The sequence below is a fragment of the Lynx rufus genome, unplaced genomic scaffold (genome assembly GCF_022079265.1).
Source record: "Lynx rufus isolate CCGP_SWC_20201006 ecotype Redwood Valley unplaced genomic scaffold, mLynRuf1.p SCAF_2, whole genome shotgun sequence".
NCBI lineage: Eukaryota > Metazoa > Chordata > Mammalia > Carnivora > Felidae > Lynx > Lynx rufus.
In genome coordinates, this window is record NW_025814834.1 from 37,938,680 (window position 1) to 37,955,579 (window position 16,900).

General features: G+C 34.8%; 1 protein-coding gene and 1 non-coding gene across 3 annotated transcripts in view; both read right to left on the reverse strand.

Moving 5' to 3' along the window:
• Positions 1-791: 791 nt before the first annotated feature.
• Positions 792-16,900, reverse strand: part of MOB4 (MOB family member 4, phocein) — a 44,985-nt gene continuing 28,876 nt past the window's right edge. For both annotated transcript variants that reach the window (XM_047083064.1, XM_047083063.1), the window contains 6 exons: positions 14,775-14,875; positions 10,436-10,478; positions 10,161-10,247; positions 4,136-4,215; positions 2,965-3,076; positions 792-2,840 (listed from right to left, as the gene is read on the reverse strand). In XM_047083064.1, coding sequence (XP_046939020.1) covers positions 2,709-2,840; positions 2,965-3,076; positions 4,136-4,215; positions 10,161-10,247; positions 10,436-10,478; positions 14,775-14,875 — 555 coding nt within the window. In that variant the 3' untranslated portion in view covers positions 792-2,708. The remainder of the gene's footprint in view (positions 2,841-2,964; positions 3,077-4,135; positions 4,216-10,160; positions 10,248-10,435; positions 10,479-14,774; positions 14,876-16,900) is intronic.
• Positions 8,738-8,846, reverse strand: LOC124516728 (U6 spliceosomal RNA). The gene has a single exon (XR_006963136.1). It is a non-coding gene; the product is annotated as a U6 spliceosomal RNA (small nuclear RNA).

Sequence of the window (16,900 nt, forward strand, 5' to 3'; positions counted from 1 at the left end):
GAGAGAGAGAGAGAGGGCACAAGCAGGGGAGGGGCAGAGAGAAAGGGAGACACAGAATCCAAACAGGCTCCAGGCTCCCAGCTGTCAGCACAGAGCCTGACATGGGGCTCAAACTCACGAACAAAACTGTGAGATCATGACCTGAGCCAAAGCTGAACGCTTAACCAACTGAGCCACCCAGCTGCCCTATGTAATCATGGATTTCTAATTTGATTCTATTAGAAAGCATTAACTCATTAAGAATTTAACTGAGAAACTGAGAAATGCAAAGTTAACACCTCAAGTCAGGGAAAATGTACACACAAAAGAGAACTAGGATACTTACAGAAACATAAAGATAGCTACTTTCCCAGTTATGACAGGAGAAAGAGTGAGTTAAGAGTGAGTTGACTATAGGAGCAAAATTCATGGAAAGTTTTAATTTTGGGATCTATATTGGATAATCAAAAAAAAAAAAGCGCAGCCTAATTTCCTTATTGCACAGAACTGCGAGTTTTCTTTTCCTCCTTTCTTAGATTTACTGTATAAATCAATCTTTTGTCAGGTTAATTTTTTAATACCACTTATGTACATACATGTGTATTTTCAAAATTCTGTAAAGAGTATTAAGGAAAAACAGTAACTGTTTCATTTAGGTCTTATACCTAGTACAATGAGTCAATTTCATGGTACAATGAGTATGAGTAAGACCTCAATGTGAATACAAGAGCAAGCCTACAAACTGATGTTTTCTTTTTGGGGTATTTTTTTTTTATGATCAATTCCAAACACACAGTACAGGGAAAATGGAATGAGTAAGAAAAAAACATACTTTATTTCCCCGTTAACACCAAGTCTTATTATTCAGAATGTGTTTCAATATACTTAGCCAGATCACCAATCCCAGCCACGGCCTTAGTTCAAATGTTTACTATGAAAATAATCAAGCAACAGAAATCCATTGTGAGACACCATCTAGAGAGAACAGCTATATTGCTATACATAATTTATTAACTTAGTAGTTTAGTCTCTCGATATTTAGCAAGTTTGTGTAAAAATTACTACTCCCATTGGTTTCTAGTGACATTAATATAAATGCATAATTTCAAGTCAACATTGCTTTCACTATGAACACAAAACTTCTTAAAAAGATAGTTAGTTGTGAGTTAAAGTAACGACTGGCTGCTGGGATAGCACTGTTCAAGGCCAGGCTTGGAAAGGCATAAATATATACATACACACTCAGTTTGCTATTTCCTACATATTTGCTACACGTCCTTTGTTGTATAGTATGGTATAAATTATTTCCTTAAATTTGAAAAAAAAAAATCAAGATGAATACATTTTCATCTTCATTTCAAAATAACCCCTTTAAATGAAAAAGTTCTCATTTGTTAATTCTGTTCAAGAGATGGATTTAAAATATTTTCTTCACTACATGTATAATTTTTTGCCCTATCTTAGTGCCTCATTACAACCAGTTTAGCAATAAGACCTCCAGTGCTTTGTTAAAAATTGCATTCAGTAGATGAAAAGGTTGTAAAATCTGCAGTTGAATCTTTCTCAAGATACTGAATTATAACAAAGTCAAAAAAATGTATGACCATTCAACACCCTTGGAAGCTGTGAATTATTGCAAAAAAAGACTCACATGTGCATATAATTCAAACATAAACTTTGTGGGGAAGGGATGTAAAATAAATACTACAATATTTTTCAACTCTTAAATGTTTCTTAGATGGTTAAATGAAAAGATTAATATTACTAACAGGAAGAATCAAACTATCTTAAAGAGTGCTTTCCGTAATTAGAACAATTTTGCAAAACAAAGATAAGCAAGAGCCTATGCCAATACATTTTTCCTGTAGTGTAATGTAATTGCTAATATGAGGTATAATCTGTAAGCAATTAATACAAATATAAATAGGTAGAAGCCACACTAAATCACAGTCTGGTGAAAAGCTTCCCAGCTAATGTAGTTTGGGTAAGGAATTAAGGGAAATGAGAAGGGCAGGACAGATTTCCAGTGGGAACATCATTTACATGCCTTACCATTATCATCATCTTGTATCTAACAGTCCACTGCTGCAGAAAGGTTAAGTCCTTTCCAAGTATGCTGGTCTAGAATATACTTTATGTAGCACAGTAAAATTATTTAGGTATTACTAATACTTCATTTGCATTTATATTTGGATTATACACATAATCATATATGTGTATCAAAAACTATAAACAGAATTTGAAAACACTTTCATCTCATTTTTGAAAAGTTAACAGTTAAGACTGAACTATGTACTACAGAATTTTCTAGAATATCTAAACTAGGGGTAAAACCAAAGGAAAATATTACTATTTCTTTAGTAAATGGCTTGTGCGAAACCTCAAGCTCACTCATCTTTTCATAGACAGGTTTATCTGATGAGGATTGTGATCCAATGATTGTTTAGCAGCAATTTTACCAAACTGTAAATTCTTTTATTAACAGGCATTATAAACAGATAATACTAATCTTATTTAAAAACCATGAGTGCCACACTGGTGAATATACAGCTCATGAATAACTTAAAAAGTATTTCCCGTTTTAAAAGGCAACACTCAGCATACAAAAACCTATACTAAACAAAGAAACTATAATATGGATACATGATTGATGTGTCTAAACGATATATATACAGTACATAATTATTGTTAATTATGTGATCAGTACATTTTTTTCTGTATGATTCCCTTCATGCTTCACTTTCCCCAGAAACTGAATTCTGAACTTCCTCTTCTAAAATTGGTACGATCAGGTTATCCTTGGACATCAAATTATATTTCATCACAAATTTAGTAAACCGGTGACACAAAAATGTTTCATTCTGTAGGGAGGAAGAAAAAAAGATATTTTACTATTCAAAACCAAAAAAGCCTACATGTAATATCCATGTATATTATTGTCATTCTGATAAGAATGCATCAGGATAATTAGTGAAATATACTTACTTCATATTCATCAAATATCTGCCGATGATGAAAATAAGCATGTGAAAATATTCTGTAAATCCTACGGCATACTGATCCTAGTTTTGCTACAGATGATTCCTTTATGCTAACCCTAGAAATAGGAAAGAAATCAGATTCATAGAGCTGGACAGATCTTAGGAACAATGTTGTCTAATCTTCTCAATTGACAAGTGTGGAGACTTAAACCTTGGGGAAAAAAGTGACCAGTGCAAGGTCACAGTGCTAATAAGTGGCAAGAGCAGGACCAGGACCCCTCCCTGTTCCTTACTCCTGGGCCAGTGCTCTTTCTACGTAACCACAGTGCCTAAGATACTCAGTATTGTAAGCTTTGAGACTTTATGAAAGTTCAATGCAATTAAATCCCCAACAAATCAAAATTTCCTAGAACATAACATTTACCACATTAACACTTTGTACACTACAGATGATTAAAACTACTAAAAGGAATTATTGCTTTATTCTACAGAATTTGATTTTTTCAAATAAAAAATGCTTGCATATTTTTGATATTAAAAAATATATACAGGATACTGAAGCAAAAAATAGTATCTTTTAACGTATTTTATATGAGCCCTTTGAAGTTGATATTTGGGGCGGCGGGGGGGAATCTCCAAATCTATCCATCTGATAACAAGTGTCTTCATAGAATAAAAGGCCAGTAACAAACCTCACTAATAATATATTACAATATGCAGAGCCTTCTTCCCAGATCTTAAAAATCTGTAAGCAAGGATAAGGAATCCTTCAAAAACAAGCAGTCCAGTCCAACTTAGAATTAGAAATTGTGCTCTTCAGGCATGCTGTCTAAGAGGAGGCTAGCTCTATCACAGAGATTCAAGAAGTTAAGTGTGTAAATACCACAACTCTAAAGCAGAAGAGGGACAGCCCTGCAGGAAGTACCCTTGACTAAACTGGCCTGTGAGCTTTGCGAGCCAAGTCCTGCTGCTTTTAGTTTAACCACAACCTTAATTTCAAAATTTGAGTAATTCTCAACTAGCTAAATATAAGATAGCTAAAAAAAAAAAAAAAAAAAAAAAAAGTTTAAAGAACACAATTCATTAAGCAGCAACCTAGTTTGTTTTAATAAAAACATCAACCTTTTAAATCAAATCCAAAAAAGTTTAACACCATGTTTACAAGTTTTATTTACCTGCTGGGAAAATATTTATTGCTATTCAGAAGACATGCAGCACCATCAAGTGTGTGTCTAGTATAGTCTATTGCAGGACACTATAAAGGAAAGGATATAAAAAATGCATCAACATAGAGCTCTACCTCTTGCATGAGGTCTGTTATGAAATACTTGTCTTATTCCAAAAACATGAGCATGTCTGAAGAAAAACGTCTTACAATATCAGAATGACTATAAAATTTAATGTTACAACAAAACTACATTAAAAAAGAACAGGTGAAATTAATTTTAATGATATAATTTATTTCTCTATCTACCCCAAATTATGTCAACATATAACTGCTACAAAAATTATTAATGAACTTCTTTGGGGTATTTAAAAATTAGCAAACATGTAATTCACATGCCATAAAATTTCTTTTAAAATGTTTATTGCTTTGGGGAGCAGGGGGCAGAGAGAGACAGAGAAAGAGAGAATGAATCTCAAGCAGGCTCCACACTGAGCCCCGATGTGGGGCTTCATATCACGACCCGAGTGGATGCTTAACTGACTGGGCCACCCAGGGGCCCTGGCAAAATTTCTCTTTTAAAATGTACAACTCAGGGACACCTGGGTGGCTCAGTCGGTTAAGCATCTGACCTCAACTCAGGTCATGATCTCACAGTTCATGAGTTCAAGACCCATGTTGAGCTCTGTGCTGACAGCTCAAAGCCTGGACCCTACTTTGGATTTTGTGTCTCCCTCTCTCTCTCTGCCCCTCCCCCATACACATTCTGTCTCTTTCAACAATAAACATTTAAAAAATAAAATAAATAAATAAATAAAATAAAATAAAAACTCAGAAGTTTTTAATATATTCACAAATTTATGCAACCATCATCAACTACATTTCTGAAAATTTTCATCACCCCAAAAAGAAACCTAGTATCAATTAGCAGTCACTTCCAAATCTCTCCTCCCCCTAACTTGAAGCAACAATTAATCTACTTTCTGTTTTCCATGGATTTGCCTATTCTGGATATTTTCTAAAAAATGGAGTAATATGTGGCCTTTTGTGTCACTTAGCATTTTTCCAAGGCTCACCCATAGTGCAGCATGAATATTACTTCTCTTTTCGATTCAAAATCTTTTTAAACTTTGTTTTTAATATATACAAAAATGCTGTAATCCCTCATAGACTTCATTCTTTTCTATGGCTGAACACTATTCCGTTGTGTGCATGTATCACATTTTGTTTATTTACTCATCTTCAGTTGATGGAAATTTGGTCGTTTCCATGTTTGGCTATCATGAATAATGTGACTATATCAGTGTACAAGTTTTGTATGGACATATGCTCTCATTTCTTTTAGGTATACACCTAAAAGTGGAACTACTAAGTCATATGGTAACTACGCTTATCATTTTAAAGAACTTCCAAACTACTTCCCAAAGTGGCTACGGTATTTTATAGTCCTATCAGCACTGTATGATGATGCTCCTTTCTCCACATCCTGGCCAACACTTGTTATTATCTCTTATATTTTGATCATTCTAGTAGGTGAAGTGTATGCCATTGTGGGGTGTGTCTTTTCTTTTTCCATTAAAAAAAAAAGTGGTAAAATACATTTAAGATGAATTCTGCCATTTCAACCCTTTTTTTTTTTAAGTTTATATATTTTGAGACAGTGTGTGTGTGTGGGGGGGGGGGGGACCAAGATAGAGGGAGAGACAGAATCCCAAGCAGACTCCATGCTGACAACAGAGAGCCTGATGTGGGGCTCAAATTCACCAACCATGAGATCAGGACCTGAGCTGAAGTCACGCACTGAACCGACAGAGCTACCCAGGTGCCCCCTCCCCTGTCTCAACCTTTTTTAGATGTACAATTCAATGCCACTAATTACATTCACTATTGTGCAACCATCACTTCTATGTATTTCCAACCAAAGGTTTTTCATCATCCTAAACAGAAACTCTGTAAACCATTACGCAATAATGTCCCATGTCCACTATCCCCCAACCCCTAGCAACCTCTAATGTACTTTCTACATCTATGAATTTGCTCTTTATAAATATTTCATGTAAGTGGAGTCATGTAACATCTACCCTTTGGTGTCCGGCTTATTTCATTCAGCATAATGTCCTCAAGGTTCATCAACACTGTAGCATGTTATCAGAACTTCACTCTCTTTTATGGCTGAATGATATTCCATCCTGTACATTCCATTTATCCACTCATGGTGGTTTTGATGATTAATGAGCATTTTTTCATGTGCTTATTGGCCATTGGTTTATCTTCTTCAGAGAAAAGTCTATACAAATCCTTTGTTCATTTTTAACTGGGTAATCTTAATTTTTTTTAAGTTTACTTATTTGAGAGAGAGAGAGAGTGAGCATGTGCATGAGTGCACGCAAGTAGGGGAGGGGTAGAGAGGGGAGATAGAGAAGATAACCCCAAGCAGGCTCCACGTTATCAGTACAGAGCCTGACACAGGGCTGGAACTCACAAACCATGAGATCATTACCTGAGCCGAAATCAAAAGCTGGATGCTTAACTGACTGAGCCACCCAGGCACCCCAACTAGGTAGTCTTTTAATTGCTGAGTTGCAATAGTTATGTATCTGGGTATCAGACCCTTATCGGAGATATGTTTATAAAAAATATTTTCTCCCATTCGTAGACTGTCCTTTCACTTTCTTGACAGTGTCCTTTGAGGCAAAAAAAAATTTTTAGTTTTGATAAAATCTGAATATTTTCTTCTATTACTTGTGTTTTTGGGGTCATATCTAAGAAATTATTGCCTAGTCCAAGACCAATAAGATTTACACATATGTTTCTAAGAGTTTTATAATTCTAGTTGTTATATTTAGGTTTTTGAACCATTTTCAGCTAATTTTTGTATAAGGTGTGAGTTAAGGGTCTAACTTCATTCTTTTGTATACAGATTACCTAGTTCTCTCTTAATGAGATATTTGATGTCTTTCTGTACTCTTTGAAAGGGTATTTTATTTCATACTTTGAGCATATCTCAGTTTGGACTACCAACATTAAATGCTCTGTAGCTGCATGTGGTTCATGACTACTATTGTATCAGCATAAATTTAGATCTTTGATTGGTTACTGGAAGAAAAAAAAACTTTTTTGGAGTTGGGGGAAAGGTTTTATCTTGTTTTAGCTGCTTCCCTCCATCTCTCTCCAATTAACTCTCAGTTAACTAATCCTATTTTGTATCATTTGTAACAGCAAAAAGTTAGCAAAATATACAAGGTTACAAAATAAGAAACAATCTGTTCACAGGCTTTTATAAATTCTATTTTGCCAAATATATATTTATAATGCTACTGCAGTCTGCATGTGACTGAAAGGGCTAGCAGATGATAACAAGTTGTTGTTGATAACAAGTTGTCACTTACAGTCACTATGTACAATTAACTCTATCTGTTGCAATGACTCTTTAATTCTCAAGAACATTGAGTAAAATCACCATTGGTGCTGAGTACCCTGCCTCTTCTACTTTACAATCTTCCCTGTTCTTTTCATCTGTAAGAACAACTTTCTTAGTTCCTAATTTGTTAGTTGCTATTATTTCCTGACTACACAATTATTCTAAGAGTTCATAAAGTGTCCTTTCAAGATTTTCTTTTGTATTTTTACAGAAATTCCTTTGCATACAACTTACCACTTGAAAATGCCACCAGCATTCATCCTCCCTTGACACAATTCAATGGAGCTGGTCTTCAGTAAACAATGTTACAATTCTAAGACTCATTCACAAGACCTAATGCTGATAATCATCCTATCTTATATTTATTACTAATCAAGAAAAAAAGCAAATATGACAATGACAGTCCATATAAATCTCATAATACATCACAAACTGGGTATCTTTTCCACTCTAAAGTGAGAATAATGCATCTTTACTATTTGCCAAAATGAAACTAGCCTTCTTGATTCAGTTTCCTAATTGCAATTATCACATAATTCACTATACTATGTAGCCAATTTCAATAAATTATCAATAAAACTGCTATGTGGATTTTCCCATATATAAAATGATAATCTTAATATTGCTTCAATTAACTAACACAAAAAGAGTAACACCCTGAATGAAATTAGTCATCCAAATAAGTCATCCAATAAGTCAACTTGTCTATTTGCTTAGACAAGTACCAGATACTTCTTATTTTGGAGAACTTGCCTTTTCATTTTTTTTTTTAATATGAAATTTATTGTCAAATTGGTTTCCATACAACACCCAGTGCTCATCCCAACAGGTGCCCTCCTCAGTGCCCATCACCCACTTTCCCCTCCCTCCCACCCCCAACAAACCTCAGTTTATTCTCAGTTTTTAACAGTCTCTTATGGTTTGGCTCCCTCCCTCTAACTTTTTTTTTCCTCCTTCCTCTCCCCCACAGTCTTCTGTTAAGTTTCTCAGGATCCATCTACATAAGAGTGAAAACATATGGTATCTGTCTTTCTCTTTATGACTTATTTCACTTAGCATAACACTCTCCAGTTCCATCCACATTCTACAAAGGGCCATATTTCATCCTTTCTCATTGCCAAGTAGTATTCCATTGTATATATAAACCACAATTTCTTTATCCATTCATCAGCCGATGGACATTTAGGCTCTAAAAATATGGAACGCTTACGAATTTGCATGTCATCCTTGTGCGGGGGCCATGCTAATCTAGTCTGTATCATTCTTCCAATTTTAGTATATGTGCTGCCGAAGCGAGCACAGAACTTGCCTTTTCAAATAAAAGAACATCAGATGTGAATTTTGCAAACAGAAAGTCACTTGTCTTTAAGCCTTAGAGGTCTATCAATAAAATGGTCATTTGACAGTTTCTAATTCTGCAGAATTGGCCTAACCCCAATTATTTTCAATGAGTTTAAGTATCCAAAAAAAAAAAAAAAAGTACTATGGATTAAAAGGAATGCAGATCAAGGAAAATGCAATGCATAGTTTAAACAAACTAGCTGCAACTTTTGAAATAACTAAGGAAAACTGAATATGTACTGGATATTAGATAATATGAAGGAATTACTTGTAACTAAAAATGTTCTATAAACAATTGCTACTTCCTATACTCTCACCATGACAAAAACTAAATGAGGAGAAAACAACATGAATAGCTTTTTCAATGTAGGGCCAATTATGAAGAGGAAAATCATTATGGTGGGTTTCAAACAAATAGTAAGAAATATAAGGGGTGCCTGAGTGGCTCTATCGGTTAAGTGTCTGGCTCTTGGTTTCGGCTCAGGTCATGATCTTATGATTTGGGAGATCTAGCCCCGCGACAAGCTCTGTGCTGACAGTGTGGAATCTGCTTGGGATTTTCTTTCTCCCTCTCTCTGCCCCTCCCCCACTTTCATACACACTTTCTCTCTCAAAATAAATAAACTTAAAAAAAAAAAAAGAAATATTAAAAAAAAGTAGGTAAAAAATACTGACCTATAAAGTCAAAAAGCCCAAAAACAACATTTCTTTAATAGATAACTCATCAACTTGTAATCACCAACAGTTATTCCTATCAAAAGAAATTACGAGGCACCTGGGTGGCTCAGTCAGTTGAGCACCAGACTCTTAATTTCAGCTCAGATCATGATCTCATGGTTCATGGGACCAAGCCCTACATCGGGCTCTGTGCTGACAGCATGGAACCTGCTTGGGATTCTCGCTCTCTGCTCCTCCCTGCTGTGCACGCTCTCTCTCTCAAAATAAATAAACATTAAAAAAATTATAACAACCAAAAAACTAAACATGTATATCTCATCCATTATACAGTAGCTATCAGCATCATATGGTAGATGTTATTCTGTAATAGGCAACGAATCATAAAGTGAGTTCTAGCCCATGATATTATCCAATTATGAAAAATGATAATCATAAATCCTAAAATAGCACTGGGGCAATAAACTTAAAACAAAGAACTCTAAACCAAACAGCAAAATAAACAGTGAACTAAAACACTAAAAATTTATTGACCACTCTCATGGAGAGATTTAGGTTATGATGATTTTATTAGGCATTCTATTTCATAATGTCTCACCTCTTTTGGAGTCTTATGAGCTGCACAAAGAAAAATCCATTGTTCAGTTGCAGTCATCTGAGTACATGTATCTGGATGGCACTCACTCTGTTAGAAATAGTTACACTTCTTAATATGTAAAACAATGAAAAAGTCTATCGTTTGGGTTACTACACTCCCACGTAAAAGTACAGAATAATTAGAAATGTTGGGTGAGTCTTTGGGAGCACCTAATGTTACAAAAACAGAAAAAATCAGTACTTTCAATAATAGCTTTAACTTAAAGAAAATATTACCTGAAGTTTGACAGCAAGTCCATTTAGTTCAAGACAGAATTGCCTAAAAATGCAAATATATAAATGAAAAGTCTTATCCATCCTCCACATTATTTTCAGAATACTAACTGTAAAAACAGAATCCCATCAGTACCATCCTTCCTTTGTCGTCACCACTGTCAACACCATCTGAATTTACATGGCATATTTTGTACAAAGGCATACAGATTAGTATGCAAAACCCAAAACTAACAACCCTAATAATGTTCAATATCAGCCTCCAGTGAGTTGATCATAATTATACACTGGAAATTGGTGGAATTTCTCTGAATTTGGAAATAGTTACCAAAATGCTTAGGAAGTATATACTTTTATTTACAAAGTTATTCTCCTAGAAATCTATTCTAATAAAATAATCAGAATTGCATACAGATAAATGTATAAAGACATTCACAGAAAATATAAAATTTTTTTGAAACATTCCAAATAATCAGCAATTGCAGAGTAGCAAAATGTTGGTATATACATAAACAAAGGATACATATTTATATTTACAGTAAGATTCTAGTTATGTAAAACACCATGTGTGTATTTATCTGAATACAAACATAAAACTAGATGTTTTAAATACCTGAATATTCTACAAACTTTGTTCTGATTACAAATAACATGTTCCTTATGAAAACTTTAAATATGATCAAATATATAATGTACAATAAGAAGGTCCTTCATAATTCTACCACCTCTCCCAAAAGTTAATTATTACTTACATACAAATTTGATTTTCTATGCAAAGATTAAACTATATTGGGACCAAATCATACACAATTTTTTATCTTGCTTTTTGGTCACTTAGTAGATTGTAGCATTTTTTCATGATACTCTTCTAAAACTGCCAAACAGAATTATAAAGCCTAGAATAATTCTTGGAACATAGTAAGTGTTCAAAATGTTTTTTAATAAGTGAAGAATAGAGGAAATTGTGTAAGATTGAGATCATCATTTTTAGACAAACTTGTTATTTTATATGAAAAGACCATCAATCCTCTATGTCACTAAGATAACTTACTTTAATAGCTGTCAAAATACTGAACACATCCCCTCTAAAAATCTTACCTAATTAATCACTATTATGTTTCCCCAACAAATGAGAACAGTGTGGTTCCCTACAAATGCAAAACTAAAACCTACTTAGTTAGAAGATAAAGGAGAGTCCCAAAAGGGAAAAAACAAAAAACCCCACACATATATGAAAGAAAAACTACAGAAGAAAGCAAATAAGGAGTCAGATTTTCAGTTCTCTGTAAATGTATTTCCTTTCCAGATCCCTAACAATAATGCAGTTCTTAGATCACTAAAATAACACTATTTCTGAATCACCACATCACCCTCTACTGCCCTGTATCTATAGGCTGCATGCAAGTTTTCAAGTTGTTTTCCACTAAGTGGTAATAAAGACAGGTGGTGAAAAATAAGTTTCTCATCTACTTTAACTCACGTATGGCCAGCAGCAAAACTAAGCTAACTGATTTGGCAGTGTTTATGGGTACAATCTGTGGCACACAGTGCAAATCTAACAGCTTCCAGTTAATTCAATATAGGGCTAACATATAGAGTTGTGCAGCTTAAGAGACAAGCCAGAGCTGAAATCCAGCCTATGCTCTAATCTCTTAAGTCATACATAGGATTGCATCCACTCAGAAGAAGGAGCATCTCTTCCAATTACAAAGATTCCATATGGGCTAGTGGGAGATTTGAATGAAGTCCCATTAGCATCATAATATAATCAACAATATTAACCAATAAGAGCAAGTATTAAGCCTCAAATCAATTACATCAAGTACATGCAAAAACTCAAAAAGCTACTTTTGAAATTCTTCTTGGTCAACTATAAAGATATATACACTATGATGAAGACACAAAAGAATATATATGTGATATTTAATACATAAATACGAAACCAAAATAAAGTGGCTAATATTCAGGAAAAAAAAAAAACTAAAAATAACAGCACCAGGACAAATGGAATATGCATGAAAAAGATTTTATAAGTTTTGTATACTGCATATTTTATAGTCTAATTAAATATGGAGGAAAAGGTTTTCCTAGATCTGAAATTAAAATCTTATATGCTAAAATCAGCCCTCACTTGTTAGGATTATGCTTGTAGTGAAAAAAAATCCCCACTTATTTTCATCATTAATCCTAACAGGTAAGTAGTTATTTTCAAAGCTGATTAAAATAAGGCAGAGGGGTGCCTGGGTGGCTCAGCTGGTTAAATGTCCGACTTCGGCTCAGGTCATGATCTCATGGTTCATGAGTTCGGGCCCTGCATCAGGCTCTGTGCTGACAGTTCAGAGCCGGGAGCCTGCTTCAGATTCTGTTACTCCCTCTCTCTGTCCCTCCCCTGCTTACATTGTCTCTCTCTCTTTCTCTCTCTCATAAATAAATAAACAATAAAAAAAATCTTTTAATAAAAAATAAAATTAAAAAAAGCAGAGAATCTAAAGTGCTATTTTGATTTATAAGAATGGGAAAATATCTACATATTCATACCTTCAATTATCATGCACTGAGATGTATTTTTAAAAAACTATGTCAGGGGAACCCAGCTGGCTCAGTTGTTGGAGCATGTGACTCCTGATCTCAAGGTTGTGCATTCGAGCCCCACGTTGGGTGCAGAAATTACTTAAAAATAAAATCTCTAAAAACACTAGATCAAATAGTCAAGTGATTTGTCTAAGAAACCAGCAGAGTACAAAGAAGTCTTAGCATCCTGAAATTGCTGGACTGTTATGACAAGATATTATGTCTTAGCAATGTCTATATAACAAGTCTGTAGCAAAAAAAAAACCCAAAAACACAGAAGATCAAACCAAACCAAACTGAAAAACAGTGCCCACTCTACAATTTGTGGGACTCATCAAAAAAGTGGTCTAATTTATGCAGGGAAAGTCCTATTTCAATTTCACTTATTATTTAAAACTTAACTTAAAAAGTTACAAACCCTAATGAACATCTATCTCTAGCTACATTCTTTATATTTAACCTACCAACTCATCTCAGCTCCCGTTTACAGAGAAGCTTGCAACTTCAAGAAATAACTTAGTAACTTCAGGATTAAGCTGCCTTTATTTATTTTTTAATTTTTATTTATTTTGACAGCAAGTGTCAGCATGGCGCTTGATTCAGGGCTCGTTCTCACAAACTACAAGATCATGACCTGAGCCAAAATCAAGAGGTGAACGCTTAACCAACTAAGCCACCCAGGCACCCCTAGGATTAAGCTGCTTTTAAAGTTAATTCTTGTTAACTAGTCATTCACTAGTCATCAATTTTCTCATTCAAAGGGCATCATCAGAAGTTCCCAAACTCCTTCAGAATTACAATTAATTTTTATTTACAATTAATTTTTATTTACCACAGTTCACAGTAGTTAATAGGCAACTCATCAGACACCAAGCTTAGACTGGAAACTTGTGTTACTTTATAGTGAAATAAACTTTATAGAGAAATAAAGTTTATCATGAGTGGAAAAATAGAAACAATGTATTTGTGGTTAAGGAATAATTTGTGTTTAAGAAAAACTATGTAGGGGCATCTAGATGGCTCAGGTGGTAAGAATGCTACCAACTTGATCTTGGGTTCATGGACTTAAGCCCCACACTGGGTATAGAGATTACTTAAAAAGGCCGGGGGTGGAGGGGGGCGGGGTGCCTGGGTGGCTCAGTTGGTTAAGCATACGACTTCAGCTCAGGTCATGATCTTATGGTTCGGGAGTTCGAGCCCCACATCAGGTTCCATGCTGACAGTGTGGAGCCTACTGGGGATTCTCTCTCTCCGCCCCCCCCACAATCAATCTCTCTCTCTCTCAAAAATAGTTTTTCATGGGCGCCTGGGTGGCTCAGTCAGTTAAGCATCTGACTTCGGCTCAGGTCATGATCTCACAGCTCGTGAGTTCGAGCCTCACATCAGACTCTGCTGACAGCTCAGAGCCTGGAGCCTGATTCGGATTCTGTCTCCCTTTCTCTTTTCCCCACCTCCCACTTGCACTCTGTCTCTGTCTCTCAAAAATAAATAAATGTTAAAAAAAATTTTTTTAAATAGTTTTTCCAAAAAAAAAAAAAAAAAGAAAAATTGTGTAAAAAGATAATAATGCCCAAATCCATAAATTAGAAAAAAAATCAGTGAATAACAAAGTTGAAAACTTTATAATACCAAAAACACAAAAACTTTAGAATTCAGCTTTTTAGTCTGCAATTACATAATGATTTTATTTATGATTCATAATCATCAGCATTAAAGGTTATTTTTACTAATAGAAATACTACTACTATTTTGATATATTATAAAGACTTACCTTAAATGTTCATATTTCCATACACCTTCATCTTGGCCTTCAGGTGGTTCAAGAATTTTGTCAATATTGGAACAATCTGCTCTTATGTTCTGCTGAATATACTATAATAAAAAAAGTTCTCATAATTAATTAACATACTATAGTACATGGTAAATCTTAAAATATATTTAATTTTTGAGTCCATGATTGCTCCTATGTTTCAACTTTTTTAGGTTATACACATAACAGGAAATCAAGTAATTCAGAAGATAGGAGGTAACCCTTACCTTCTCCAACTCAACTCCTTTGGGATAAGATATATCACATAAATGCAGATATGGTACTTACCAGGATCGGATGTGGGATCAAAAGTGAAACTATGATTTTCACAAGGACACAAAATGTAAACCATATAACTGTGGTACATAATGCATGATTCTATTAATATGCATTATCTAGAATAGCACATCTATGGAGACAAAAAATAGTTGTTCAGGACTGGAGAAAGAAGGGGAGACAGAGGAGAATGGAGATAACTGCTAATGTGAATGAGGTTTCTTTTGGTGGGGAGTGAAGATGTTCTAAAATTAAACTGTGGTGGGGCGCCTGGGTGGCGCAGTCGGTTAAGCGTCCGACTTCAGCCAGGTCACGATCTCACGGTCCGTGAGTTCGAGCCCCGCGTCGGGCTCTGGGCTGATGGCTCGGAGCCTGGAGCCTGTTTCCGATTCTGTGTCTCCCTCTCTCTCTGCCCCTCCCCCGTTCATGCTCTGTCTCTCTCTGTCCCAAAAATAAATAAACGTTGAAAAAAAATAAAATAAAATTAAATTAAACTGTGGTGATAGTGTAGAACCCAATGAATATACTAAAAACCATGAATGTTTATTTTAAATGGGTGATTTTAGGGTATGTGGTATCCAATAAAGTGTTTAAAAAACAAAAAATGACTAGCAGAAAAGCTAAGTTAAAAAAAAGGCATGGACATTCACTTTTAAAATTAAATAAAAATTTCAGATCTTTTTAATGTTTCATGCAATCTATGATTTAAATAATCTAAAATTTGAACAGGCTAAATAAGACTAAGATACCTAATTACAGAAATGACTACAAGGCCTTGTTATGCCAATGTATTTTGCCTATTTTCAGGCAACCTTTCTTTGAAAATTACTCTGTCAAAAGCTTGCTCAAAAGATTTTAATGATTCTCTAATGCCTGTTTAAACTATTCTCCCTGGTTTTCTGACCCCATCTCAAGTTCCAAAGTTCTGCATGAAATCGATTCTCGCAAATAGACAGAACCAAATTCTTTACCTTTTCCACCGGCCACCTCAAATTCCATACAATTCTTTCCAAATTCCCTTTCCCCCCAACACACTCGTCTTTGCTTTTATTCAATATATAGCATTTATTTATTTTTTAATATCTCCCTCAAAAAACAGAGACTCGGTTTTAAATTTTAGTATTAGGACCTGGCACATAGGAGGTTTTTAACAAATTTTCACTGTCTTTTCCTAAACTACATTACTTGAAGTCAAGGATAAAGATACTACTTACCTGAAATGTTAAGACCATGGGGGATTAGAGATGAAAAAATTTACCAAAAATGGGGTGGAGACTGATTCTTTAGTATTCTCTGGTGATCCCCAAAAGAGTTTGGTAGTTAGGCACACAAAAATATATTCTATGCAATACAGCTGGCTCATAATGAATACTAAGTCTTTAACCACACGTTTAGTAACTGAATTTACTCAAAATTATTCAATTTTTTATAAGTAGAGGTACAAGTTGTCAATCTTCAAGGAATCTAGATTTTATTAATGATAATACATGTAAACAATTAAGAAAACAGGGGCACCTAGGGGGGTGACTGGGTGGCTCAGTCAGCTAAGTGTCCAACTTTGCTCAGGTCATGATCTCACAGCTTGTGAGTTCAAACCCTGCGACAGGCTGTGCTGACAGCTCAGAGCCTGGAGCCTGCTTCAGATTCTGTCTCTGTCTCTCTCTGCCCCTCCCCTACTCACCAGTGTTTCTCTCTAATATAAAGAAACATTTAAAAATTAAAAAAAAAAAAAGAGAGAGAGAGAGAGAGAACAGGTGCGCCTGGGTAGTTCAGTCAGTTGAGTGTCCAGCTCTTGATTTTGGCTCAGATCA